The 14,552-nt window shown below is 27.2% G+C and overlaps 1 protein-coding gene and 2 pseudogenes across 2 annotated transcripts in view; 1 reads left to right on the top strand and 2 right to left on the bottom strand.

Moving 5' to 3' along the window:
* Positions 1-309: 309 nt before the first annotated feature.
* On the top strand, positions 310-4,298 carry LOC108692215 (annotated as a pseudogene).
* On the bottom strand, positions 4,267-10,478 carry LOC108692233 (annotated as a pseudogene).
* A 2,152-nt stretch (positions 10,479-12,630) lies between these two features.
* Positions 12,631-14,552, bottom strand: part of LOC108692241 (protein mesh) — an 11,578-nt gene continuing 9,656 nt past the window's right edge. For both annotated transcript variants that reach the window (XM_018200417.1, XM_018200416.1), the window contains 2 exons: positions 12,891-13,041; positions 12,631-12,813 (listed from right to left, as the gene is read on the bottom strand). In XM_018200417.1, the coding sequence (XP_018055906.1) occupies positions 12,720-12,813; positions 12,891-13,041 (245 nt within the window). In that variant the 3' untranslated portion in view covers positions 12,631-12,719. The remainder of the gene's footprint in view (positions 12,814-12,890; positions 13,042-14,552) is intronic.

The following is a 14,552-nucleotide window of genomic DNA, read 5'->3' as shown; positions in this document are numbered from 1 at the left end:
AGAAATATAAAAACTGAACAAATCGCAAAGTCAAAAAATTGTTGCTCCTAATATGAGATGCCCCGAGAAATCGATAGTAAATTGCAAAGTATATCAGTATTGCAATTAAAAAACATTATTTAATGTTTCTAAAATACAAACAAACACAGCCAGTGCGCGAAAAATAAGTATAGATTATACCCAGAATTCGTCTTCAGTTGGAATCAAGCATCGCAGAAATAGGCACTGGACATTCATTCCGGTTGTCTTTTTTATTATTGCATAATAACATTTATACTTTAACAATGATTTTCACTATAACATAGAAGCATGGATTATTTTATATTAGAAATACTCTGGGTATAATCATAATTTCTACCTTATGGTTTTACGATCATTAAATCTAACTTCTGTAATTAAAATTCAACATATTCCGTATATACAACATATTTCTATTAGTACGCTTTATTCTTCACTACATGAAAAATTTATTGCCAAATATTTATTTCTTTTATAAAATAATAAACAAGGATTAAACGCTCATCTCAGTGAAACTTGAAGACATCCAAATTCTAAAATCTTGTTTTTTACAATGACTACAGGCAAGATCTAATAATGAATTTTCTACTAAATAGTTTTCAATCTAAGCGTAATAATTCATGGTGGAATCAATAGATAGTTTATTAGTTTGGCAGAAACGTCGCTATCTCATATTAGGTGCCTATCTCATAATAGGGAATTTTCCTCTATATATATTCAGATGATGCACAGAGAGTTCAAAAAGAATTCAAAAAGAATTCAGTTGTCATCTATATAGAATTCATATTTTCAGACACAAACACATATTGCATCTGAAAATAAGTTCAGATAACATATCACTGAATTTTTTTTGAACTCTTGAATTCTCTGTACTTTTTGATAATATCTGATACAAAGAAGAGCAATTTTCATAGTGGAGAATAAACTTAATGTATTCTGATTCTACCAAATTCACAAGACTCATTTGTAAAGAAAAATTAAGCAATCCCTCAAACACAAGTGATCTTGTTACAGGAGGATATGAATCTTCCAGACCGTTTAGATAGTAATAATTTTATTTAATTAATAGTATGTCAATTACAATTAACATTTTTATTGCATCTTTAATATAATTAAAATTCATGAGAAAATATGTTCTGCCACACATTACTAAAAATCTTCGCTTATTAAAAATAAATGGATAGAATGATTTCCTTATAGAATAGTGGTTACAAATACATTTAATAATAACAAAATACATTATAGTAATTTTTTATGTACATGGGTACAAAAGGTTATTGTCTCGGACATCTCTTCGAGATAAACCTTCATAATAATGGGATTTTAAAAACTTTTATACTAAGAAATTTATTATATGAAATTTAACAATTCTTATTTTTCTGAATTTTCTAAAAATTTTAATTAATTAAAAATTGTTCGGTGTTGCGCGCTCAGCTATTTTTATTAACTGCTATTATGCAAACATATTTTAAAATCTTTACATTAATAAATTGTTTCAAGGACAATACTTTGCATTAAAGAATAGATATATGCGTCGTTAATATAATCATAAAAATAGTGAATCGTCTAATGTCACGCGTTAATATTCAAAGTCTTGTTTTCTCATTAATTACAATATTTTATGACTTTGTTATAATCATTGAGCAAATAACGAAAGCGAAACAATTAACAGTCTCGAATCTTTGATATAACGACTCGTTATTTTACAAATCTCTACTCTCTAAATTCTTTTATTCCGAGTAGAATTTCACTCTAAAGAGTGAAAATTGAGTCTTTAATAAGATATAGTCTATTAAACAAATAATTAAATTCAATAGATATAATAATCTATTCAATCTTGTAAGATTTATTATAAACTCTCGTTTTTTTGTTGATTAATTCGTTCATAATATACATATAATTTCGAATTTTTATGCAAACGATAGCTGTAACGAGTACATCTGTATTTTCGTGTGCATATGTATATAAAAATATTCTTCTTATGTTCAACTATAATTGACTCAATTTTTTACGGCTTAAGACTTATTAAAGCTAAAATAATTGTTTATTGCACAATGAAACTCGTTATACAGCTCTTGTGTGTTCGTAACGACAATTGCGCAGCCTTTTTATTATATAAAATATCAACACAATTGTTATAAACACATAATGACGGCTTATAAACAAATACAGAAAAGAAAAATTAAAGAATACAGGATCTGGGCGTTTATTTCTTACGTCCATTTTACATATTGAGATCACGTATAAGACGCTTAATTTTAATAAAACAATTTAAAAATATTAATAGCTTTCAAGAAAAAAATACAATAAAACAAAAATTTTATTTTTATTTAAAGCAATTCTGATTCTCAATTTGAAGATATCATTATTATCTATATGTATTTCCTCTTTCTTAAATCATAATTATTATTATTGAGAGAAAACGAGAATATATTTTTCTTGGTTTAATTAAGCGACCAGAGTCAGTTATAGTGCAGTTTTACAAAGGATCTGGGTTAGACGCGGAGAATAATCAGTTATTAATGTGAATGCTGTAGACAAGAATCAAAGTCTGTTTTTGCCGATTTCAATTACGTTAAAATGATATATCATTTATATGAAATGCATAATAAATCAGAAATAATGGAAGATCCAAAATATGAGTTCGTAGCAACAAATTTTAACCTTCATCGCCAATATCAGAAGAAAACTGACATTGGGAAATGTCTTGTTTCATATTGTGACGTGACAATTATAAGTAAATTTGATAAAGCATTACCATTTAAAAACGATTTAATAACACATCATCCAGACGATAATAAAAGTTTTTTTGCAAGAGCAGAAATTTTCTGGATAAAAAATACTGAATAATTACGAGAACACCGAATATGCGAAATGCTCATTTTGTCGGACGCCATTATCCTTGGAAAGTTTGTATTCGCACAAAGCTGAAGTACTCGCGGCTATGACTGATAGTATTTTTTATCCTAAAATGCTAATATGTAGTATAATACGTTTAATAAGCACAATTATTTTCAAAAAGAAACGCATCAAGTTATTTATAATTCTGAAGAATAAAAATAATAATTAATACACAAGTATAAAAGAGTGAATATAATAAAGAATATATGGAAAATCGTCCGCAATTCTTCGGGAAGTGATTTGGGATCCAAAAGGAAAAAGAGGTATATAAACAAAAGTCTGGAAATAAGTTTCTGAATTATAACTATATTTATGTTAAAAAAAAATTGTAATTGATTTTTTATAATTACAATACTAACTTTTTTCATACTGTTTTAACTATACTTTGGAGTTATTTTGGCATCATCCAGGACGCACGTGAAGGCACAATCTGCTTGATATCCTTCTAATAAAATAAACAAATTTTTTAATAAAAAAAATTAAAAAAGAGTGATGCTTTCTTAAGTCTTCTCGTGATACATCTTGGATATCGGCAAAATAATCTGAAGTTGTTGTGTGTAGTTATTTATGTTAAAATCCTATATATAAATAAATTATGATTGTAATTATAAAAAATAAATTATAATTTTCTTAAAATATAAGTAGTTATAATTCGAAAACGACTTATTTCCGGACCTATTTTTATATAGTCTTTTTTCCTTCATTTGGGGTCCTAAATCACTTCCCGAAGTATTGCGGGCGATTTTCCGGAAAATCTGTATAAAATAAAGAATAATTTTAAATATGTATTATAATGCATGCATAAACGCAGTAAACTGCGTTATTTAAATACTCGAAATGAACCATACTTTCCTAATTGAATCAGTTTGGTTTTTGAAGTATACAATTAATTATTGGAGACATAATTATTCCTCGATCAACGTTGTTTTTTAATGATCCTCTTTATCTTTTATTGACTACATTATATTGATACTTTAATTATTAATATTGTTAAACATAATAATATACTTGATGCGTTTAGATTTACATTCTAAATTTTTTTAGTTACCGTGTATACATCGCATCAATTTTTCGAGAAAAAAGCATCCAATTTACACTTTTTTCCAATACATACACTATTTAGTCTTTTAAATATAATGTGTAATAATATTATATTTGCAAATTAAATAACTTTTTACAGTTCGAAAAAGTTATTATAAAAATTATTAATAAAATATGATTTATGTAAAATAACATAGATTATTATATTTATAAAACAATTATTTAATTTTTATGTATCCTATTACGATAAACACTCAACAGAATTGTTTTACTCTTTGATCTTCCAATCAAATATGGATACTACTAGTCTGCATAATGGTTTCACAGTCAAAAATTAGGAATCCGCCACAGTAATATTTATTCGACCATCTGAATCTATAAACATGGTAAATATGTAAAATGAGTACCTTAGCACAATTGATTTGTCAAAAGATTTAATCATAATAATTTACAGAAATCGTATTTCGAAAACTAAATCATTGATTAAATTGGGAAATTGTTCATATCCCGGCACTATTACAATGTTTCAATACGTACAATGCTATATTCAGCAATTTTAATAGAGCAACACTTCTCCTAGTCATATAACACGAGTTAAATTAATTAAAAAATTCCTCTATTATCATGTATCTTTTTCTATATGACTGAAAACCGAAAAAATTTGATAATTTCAATGAAAAAGATTTTTACTTCTTATCTTTGGCTTACGAAAAAAAAAGTTACATAACCGATACTTTTGATAAAATGAAAAATTGCACTCTTCCTAAACTCATTTGAAAAGGTTATTTTAAAAAATATTTTATTTTAAAGATTAGTAAATATGGACTATTAAAACAGATGGCAAAATATCCTTTGTATAAAAATGCCCTGTATCAGCGGCGATTTTGAATTCTTTTCGGATTCAATACAATCTATAACATCTGTAATCTTATTTTATTATTTATATAGCATTTGATAAGTTATTACAAAAATTGCAACACAATAAAAGATTTTTTGTATAATTTTCTGTATAATTCTGTATAATTTTTTCTGTTAATTAGTTTTCTGTGATCAGGAGAAGTTAGACTTATTACAAATTGTATATGTAATGTTATCTTTACGTGATATAAACGAAGTGAGTAATTATCAGAATCTGATCTCCTTCGTTTTAATAGTGATTCCTTAGTCAAAGGACTTTGCGTCGTAATGCTTCGTATTTCGCTAAACTCTGATGCCTCTGGTACACTCTCACCACTTGAACTGCGTTGTCCAGGCCTGTATTCTACAGTCGCAGAACTTTGCGTCATAGTGCTTCGTATTTCACTAGACTCTGGTGTCTCTGGTACATCCTCACTCGGAATGCCTTGTCCAATCCTGTATTCACATATGATTAAAAAGATAGAAACTGTTATGTATTATTTAAAAAAACAGAAAAATGCCATGAAATATAAGATATAATAATATATATAATAATTTCAAATTGTACATCCTGTTGAAATATCAAATCAAAATTGGTATTTTTTGGATACAGTTGTAAATAATTACAAATGTAAATATTAACAAATTGATAATATCAATTTGTTAATATTTACATTTGTAATTATTTACAACTGTAAAATTAATATATAAATTCTTTAAAATTGAATATTGAAATATAATGCTATAGATACTAAATCACATGTAATATGCAAATATACTGCTAGGGTGTCTGATTATAAAGTACGATTCTTGAAGCAATTTAAATTGAACAAAAAAGTTAATTATTTGCCATTTTGCAATTTTCGTTCTAACTGATGAGAAATTATTTATTAAGATAAATGAATGACTGTTTATTAGAGGCAATTCAGATAGTAAACATATGCATATTATATATGCATGCAACAGTATTTCGTTACATACGAAGTAATCGCAATCATTGCGATACGTTTGTTAGCGATCTCTTCTTTGCATTTACATGCATTCATTATTGAATTTATCATCACAAATTCCGTATGCAATATATAAGCAGAAAATGTTAGTATTACTACTTTTAATTAGTACTACAATACTTTTTGCTTACATTTTACATACAGGAAATATAATGATGGCGATTATGTAAGAAATTTTTAAAATTTGTATAATTGAAAAAAGCTTAAATATTTTGCGATTTATTAATTTAAATAACGTGAAACATAGTTCACAATTTATTATATTTTTTGTAACAATATGAATTATACTTATTGGAAGTTAATATTTAATTTTCATATCTGTTAATGTTATTTAATATAAGAAAAGTGAATAATTACTCAACAATGTGTACTTCTTGAATCTCATATCTCTCCGCTTGATATGATATCTGCAGCTTCTCGCCTTTTTTTCGATTAAATATTCCATCTTGATTTGTAGACTCTTTCTCTTAATTTCATCTGGACTGCTATTAAAAAAATATTTCAGGATAAATATTAAAATTAAAAATGAAATCGTTTATTTGAGTAAATCGATTAAGTACGAAGAACATCAATTATGATCAAAATTAAATGTTAAACTAAGACACATAAAGAAAGTGTTTCGTTTACTTACAAAACAATTGTCTATAATTTCGCATATACATGTATGTATTTTAAATAATCTTAAAAATATTAGATTGTCCGGAAAGTTCGTGCCGATATTGAAAGAAAATTGAAACGCAGAAAATTTAAATTTCAGTATACATTTATTAAATTATATAAATATATTAAATTATATAAATTAGTCGGCACTTTCTGGACAACCCAATAATAAAAAGTTACATTTTTCTCAAGAAGTTTTTTATAGGTTTTAAGATGCTAGTAGCATGAAATTAAAGTTCTAATTAAATTTGGGATTATTGTAATATTTCATTTATTGATTATGTGTTGAAAGACCGAAAGTAATTGTTGTGCAATCATTTTTGAGTACATATGTATGCGTTTGTCTAACTTTGACCATAACTGACGCTGCTTCATGTTTAGTTCTCTGTTTAATGCTCTGTGATTATATTTGTAAAATGTTTACGAATGATACGATGTATTTTGGTAGAATAAAACCGAAGTCAGACCAATTACGTCTCTTCGAATTATTATGAAGATAGAAATAAAACAAGTAAAACGGGCAAAATTAACTTTTAGATTAAATACTTTTAGACTAAAAAATATTTGTTTCATACTAATGATCTTCCATTCAGTGATCGTACATATTTATAAATTTGTAGAGTGATAATTGAGCGTCTTCTTCCAAATTTTCTAAATATTGACAACTGTAGCAAGTTGCTAGGGTTCCATCCGTTATTTTGTATTTCTAAAGTAGTTTATGTATATTTTGTTCATTTATTTTATCATATATTTTATATATAGGCCATACCATAGTGTATCGTTGCAGTAGCATATTAAGATCTTCTGAAGCAACTTCCATTTCTACAATTTTTATAGTCTGTTCCATTACAACTTCTTTATCAATACTTTGCTTTTTTTGTGTTCACTTCTAGATATATTTTTTCTTCTTTTTTTTAGCTTAATATAAGTGCTTCATCTAGGAATGGTATTTCTTCGTCTAATATTTCCGGAGCTCTGGAATCCATAAGATTACTAAATATAGTTGATTAATTTTTGTTTTATCGTTTTTCAGTTACATTCTATTTCTCAATTTTAAATTACTTGTCTATGATTTGTAGATTACCAGTGACTGCAATGGCATGGAATTATGTATTAATAAATATATATAAATTATATGATTACCATAACGGTCATTACTACAAATTTAATTTAATTTATTATGGCGGAAACATAAAACGCTACATTTGTTTATTAAGTATAATTCAATTTATCTGGGGTAATTATTTAGAATAGCATACCCCACCTAAAATCTTAATGAAAATATACTGTTGGTGATCTTGCTGCATGCAGGATGGATTTGTGATGGCATGGCTATGCGATCGTCCAAGTGTTTCCCGCGGTATGATTGCTTCGAGGGCACTTGGTCGAAAAAAGAGATTTTCCCTGCTTTCCAAACTTTATTTGAACAGACCTCAGACCTGCAAATGTGTTTTAGTCAGTAGATGCGGAAAGAGTCTCAATAATGCGGTAGCGTGATAAAATCTTTAACATGAGGCGAGCGCATACTATCAACGAGACAGTTAGAGCGGCCGATCTGATTGGAGTATTGCTAATCGATTACGCACAACTCATGCGTCGCTTAATGACATCTCGCGGATTGATCAATTCTTTATCGGACGATGTGACTAGAAGCCGTGAATAAGTACCGAACATACATTCAACCGACGCGTTTTCATTCAAAAATGAAAAAATTTGACAAAAAAATGCGATGATCGACCTCAAGATATTAAGCGTTAAAGTTCGAGATTTTAGAGGTTAAGATATCTATCGTTCCGACTCGTTGCAGCGCTACGTATATGTAAGATCTGTTCTTTTTCGAAGAATTCTGAAATAGTGTAATAAATTAGAGTGAGACAGTTGTAGTTTTGAACACTTTCATTTGATTGGTCTATATTTTAGGATCTAATGGAATATGCCAATCAAAAAAAAAAAAGCTCACTAAGCGATCAGTAAGTAGTTGTCGTTTTGGAATGCATACTTCTTTGCTGTAGACTGATTTAATCGTAATAATAAGTAAAATGGCATATTCAGTAGAGCAACTGAATAAAAATCCTTGGCTTGCTGTCCAAGATGTAGTTAGACATGCAAAATTGTAGCCGAGGTTTATCCGAAAATTGTTCTAGGATCGCAACTTAACCGAATGATTCTCGTAAATTTCTCTTTTGTAAATGCAATAACGGAAGATTTTTTTACATATCTTATCCTTTATATTAAAAAAAGTGTATACAAAAGATCGGAAATGTGTGATTCACTACAGGTTTAATTATTAACATACAGGTTTATTAAAATAACATACAGGTTTAATTATTTAAATCATGAGGTAATATTATTCATTTTAATTAACGAATTAAATAATACATAATGAAACATTTGTAACATTTTGTAAAATTTTAATCCATATAAGAAAAATCAAAGAGATATATATTTATTAAATAATAAGCTCTATTCTATGCTTTAAAAGCATTATTTTAAAAATAACAATTCACTGTTTTAAAAACAACAATTCAATGCTTTAAAAACAATTTACTGCTTCAAAAATAACAATTCACTGTTTTAAAAATACAAATTCATTGCTAATGTAAAGAATTTGTATGTTTAAAATAGTGTATTGTTGTTTTTAAGGCAGTGAATTATTTTTAGAGCAGTGAATTGTTTTTAAAGCAGTGAATTATTTTTAAAGTAATGAATTGTCGTTTTTAAAGCGCTGAAAGTGCTTCAAACTACAACTGTCTCATTCTAATTTATTGCACTATTTCAGAATTCTTCGAAGAAGAACAGATCTTACGTATATGTAGCGCTGCAGCGAGTCGGAATGACAGATATCTTAATCTCTAAAATCTCGAACTTTGACGCTTAATATCTCGATTCACGAGGCCGACCACCGCATTTTTTGCCAGATTCTTTCATTTTGAGTGAAAACGCGTTGGATGAATGTATTTTCATTAAGATTTTAGGTGGGTATGCTATTCTAAATAATTACCTTATCTAGGATTCTATTCTTATTATCAATTCTGTACACGTACGAATATAATCAATACAATCTGACACGAGTGCAAAATTGTATTTAACTGAAATTTATTTAAGTTCGTAAACTAATTAATTTCTAATATTTTTCATCTTTCAATCCAATTTATAAAAGTTATTACAAAACTTAAATGTTATATGGTAAAATGTATATTCGTACGTATGACAAAAAAAATAATGGTTACAGTTTTATATAACATTAATTTATATAACATTAATTTCATGAAAATATATGCTCAATTTCAATTCTATTTGTAAAATCTTTCCTGTTTTTCAAATAACGAAAAAACAAAATAAATAGAATGTATATAAAACCAACTTTTCATGCTTTTGGATGTGAAAAATATGAACAATACATTTTACATACTCAACATGTGGAATCAAGTATCTGCTTAAGACAAGACGAGTACTTCAGCAGGGTGCGAGTCCAAATCTTCCAAGGGTAACGGCGTTCAACAAAATGAGCATTTCGCATATTCGATGTCTTCTATTTCGTAATTATTCAGTATTTTTTGTCCAGAAACTATTTCTACTGCTCTTGCAAAAAAACTTTTATTGTTGTCTGAGTGATGCGTTATCAAATGGTTTTTAAATGGTAATGTTTTATCAAATTTACTTTTAATTGTCACGCCACAATTTGAAACAAGACATTTCCCAACATCAGTTTTGATATTGGCGATGAAATTAAAACTTGTTGCTATGGACTCATATTTTGGATCTTTCATTATTTCTGATTTATTATGCATTTCGTATAAATGTATGTAATATCATTCTAACATAATCGATGGCAAAAACAAGCTTTGATTCTTGTCTACAGCATTCACATTTGAATAACTGAATGTCCTCCGCGTCTAATCCAGATTCTTTGTAAAATTGCACTATACCTTCTGGTCACTGTTGAGTCATTTTCGTTAACATCGTTCTGTATCATGGATTGCTCACGACTAACTGCTTATTACTCGGAGATATGTTTACTATTTCAAAATTAGTTATAGCTCAAGATCGAAGGAAGTTATATATCTTCTTATCAGAAAATGTAAATAAATACTGATATCTTTAGTTAGTTTGTGTGTGTGTATTAAATGTACCGTTTGACGGTAAATTGTGCTCTACATCTCATTTCATATTTAATACAGTTCTAATATTTAATAAAATTCTAAAATTTTAAATTATTGAAACACTCAGAGAAAGAAAAAAATATTCTTATATTGGGAATGTTTATTTGGATTTTATTGGGAATCTTTATTTTTAAAATATAAATCTAATAATAAGATTATATATATAGTGTTAAACCAACGTAACTTGCTTGAAGTTGCATATTACCAACATATATGAAAACATAATATGAAAAAATTTTAATTAAATTTAAACCAAGAAGAATATATTTTCGTTATTCGATAATAATAATAATAATTATGATTTAAGGAAGAACAAATGCAATATAGTGTTATATATATATTCAACGATTATAACGAAATCACATAATATTATAATTAATGAGAAAACAAAGCTTTGAATAACGCGTGACGTTAGATTCACGAACTATATTTTTATAATGACATTGATGACGCATATATATATTCTTTAATGCAAAGTATTCTTTTCTTGAATCAATTAATTAATATAAAAATTTTTAAATATGTTTGCATAAATATCAGTTAATAAAAAAGCTGAGGTATGCGCACCGAACGATTTTTAATTAATGTATGTTAATGCGATATTCGATTAATAAACCATTAAATGTAATTGTAAGAATAGCTTAAATGATGTCAGATGGTTTATGGAATGAAACAGAAAATATGTGATGATAATTAAATGAAATTAATTTATAGAAAGAAGCATTTGAATATTTTATAAAGCATTATATTTTCAAACAAAATGTTAGTGACATCGTTCTTGATATGTGAAGTCTATTTGCTGAACTGTATGCTTTTAGAACTGAAATAAATATAAATTTGACATTTGACGAAAGTGAGAAAGAGAGTTATAGTACTGTTTAGTATAGAACTCTCTAAAAGTCTTATATTTTGGTCGTCGCGCAGCATTATCTATTACACAGGACAATGCTTAATATATTCCATACATACATCGTAGCGACTGTAGTTTGTTCTAGCATGATACTTCGGACGACGTATTCATCAAAATGCAATAATTGAAACGAGAGATATTAGATAAGATGCTTATTTGGCTATTGTGTCATTTCTTGTATCATGTTGATATATGCAGCAGGGAAGAGTCCCATATAAATAAAGCAAATAAAATGGGCGAGTGATTCAAAACGATTTCGAACAATCGATAATTTGAAATTTCGAATTAATTCAGTTTCAAATTTCTCAAATTCGGAAAAAAGAACGAAGAATCGAATCTAATGAAATTCAATTGAAATTTGAATGAATATGCACACCAAATACATTAGACATTGGAATGCTAATTAGAAAGAAATTTATTGTATAATATTATGAAATAAAGGACAAAATTGAATATTAAAAGAGTATATAAATCTAATTTCAATTTCTGATGAATTTGAATATGACAGATGCTATAAGTATTTCTGTTGGACTCATATTAACTGCATAATATATAATAAATTTTTCTTTAAATGTATATTATAATAACAATATATATTATAAGCAACCTTAAATGTATGTTATAAGCAATAAAAATTAATAAAGTTTTATTCAACATTTTTGTTACACTCTGTATAGCTATCTGTATTTCCATTTCTTTAAATTCATAAATCTTGCCTGTAGAATAAAGTGGAGTAATATTTATGACGGAACATCGTTCGTAACTTGGATAATTCGAAAAAAAGATTTCTCTTATTCTAATTTATTAATGTATCTTTAAAAATTGATTGAGTTTGAAAATATGTTTAATTTAAAAGAAGGAAATAGTATTGTTTTTTCTTCTGTCGTTGTGCACATTTACAATGTAAGCAATAGTAGACTTAAAAAAAGATGAAGAAAAAAAAGAAAAGCTACGAATTTGTTAAATGTAGTTTTTCGTAAATATGTATACTTAAATAAAAGTTATGACATAATATTCACTGAATGGGAATTGGTGAATTACAAGTAAATAATGCGAAATGATATATGAATATCGTACAAAAGTTCTACATTTCTAAAAATTTGACATATAAAATTTTCTCTAATTGATTTCCGTGATTTTGCTTGGATTGTAAGGGATAGACTCCTCAGCCTCGTCGATCTTCCGCAACCGTTGCAGTTCTGCTTGCCGCGTCCTGAAAAATATCATAGCGGTTTAGTCGCGATCATATACAAGATTCACCTCAGAATTGACAATGAACAAGTTCAATACCTTGCTAAAACCTCCTCACTTTCCCGTTGTTGCTTTCGACTCTTGAGAGCTCGATATCCGACACAAATGATTACCAACAGAATGGGTATCAGACAAGCCAGCACTATGCCGCTGGTAATACCCGCTTGACGAGAGCTATATTCCTGCTGACCTGCGATGTGCATAATAAAATACATCGTACATTACACTACATGAATGTATAAGAAGAAACTAATCAAATAATCGCAAAAATTTTTGAATTTAAATGGAATCAATTTACATTTTGTGCTGGCCATCAAAAGGACACATATGGTAGAATTTTATGATAAGTCATAGAACAGAATAATGTACTGTTTTTCTGACATAGAACAAATTTTTTATGTAGATGTGTGTGATAACTGATAAAATTTTATTTTTAAACGGAATATATGGAAATGATAAACACAATCAGTATGCTATTATTTTCGTATGCTTAACTTAAATAATTTTTTTCTATTAGAGGAAGAGAAAAGAAAAAGATTGTCTCAAAATGTAACATATTTAAGAATACTTAAGCTAAGTTTACTGTAAAATCTCATGAAATATTCCGCGCTACAAAGTTTTAAAATTTATAAATTTCGAATTGTAAATCAATTCTAAATACTATTATTATTATTAAATGAATTTTTCGTAATAATACATTAAATAAAATAATCAAGTAATAGAAGGAGGAGACAAAGAATATTGTGACAGAAAAAAAACTCAACTCTCTGGTAGAAATTTCCATTCCATTCGAATGCTGTTCTAATGCTGCGTTATGTAAATCATGCTTTTTTAGGTCAAACATTCTGTGCATGCATGTGGAATAGAAATTTCCCATTTATTTAATGGTGTATAAAATTTTATTAAGATTCTCTTACAATATGTATGAACACAAATATGTCTGATTGAATTGTAATAAAATACATAAATACTATCATTGCGATTGTAAATATAAATCGGTGATACAATTAAATAGTTGCTATTGCATTCAACCATTGCTTAGAATCACGTAATCTCTTGTGTTAACTAATTATTCCTATGCATATACATATAGGTAAGATAATAAGTATATTTTAAATGCAGTTAATACTTTATTTCTATTCCACAGCAAGAACAGTATACAGATATGTAGTATCTCTATTATTTATAAAACTACACATAAATCGAACGATGACGATGACAAAAATGATATGTTTAGAAAATATTACCTATCTTATAATTTTCTAAAAAGAAAAAAATTATCAATAGTTGTTTTTATGCTAGATTTTAATCAGTCGCGTATCAATTTAATTTTTCGATCAATATATATTAGATATTATGTTGTTACAGATTTATTAATATAAAGAGTGAAAGTAGCTCGTATTAAATATATAAAATTAAAAGGTTAATATAAAAACGAATAAAAATAAATGTCAAATTAATAAAACATATATATTTAATGAACTTTCGGAACTTTCGACTTAACTAACAAAGCCCTTTTCAGCTGCAATGAACATTTAATCAGTCGAATACAATTAAAATAGAATAAAGAAAATTTTCATATAAAACATGATGTAAAAATATGCAACATACAGATGAAAAATTTTTGTCTGTTTTAATTATAACCGATTGATTGAGCATTTGTAATGGCTGAAGAAGGCTTTATTAAATCGAAACATTCTA

The sequence above is a fragment of the Atta colombica genome, unplaced genomic scaffold (assembly GCF_001594045.1).
Source record: "Atta colombica isolate Treedump-2 unplaced genomic scaffold, Acol1.0 scaffold66, whole genome shotgun sequence".
NCBI lineage: Eukaryota > Metazoa > Arthropoda > Insecta > Hymenoptera > Formicidae > Atta > Atta colombica.
The sequence above is the reverse complement of the archived record's forward strand: the minus strand, read 5'-3'. Positions and strand labels throughout refer to the sequence as shown.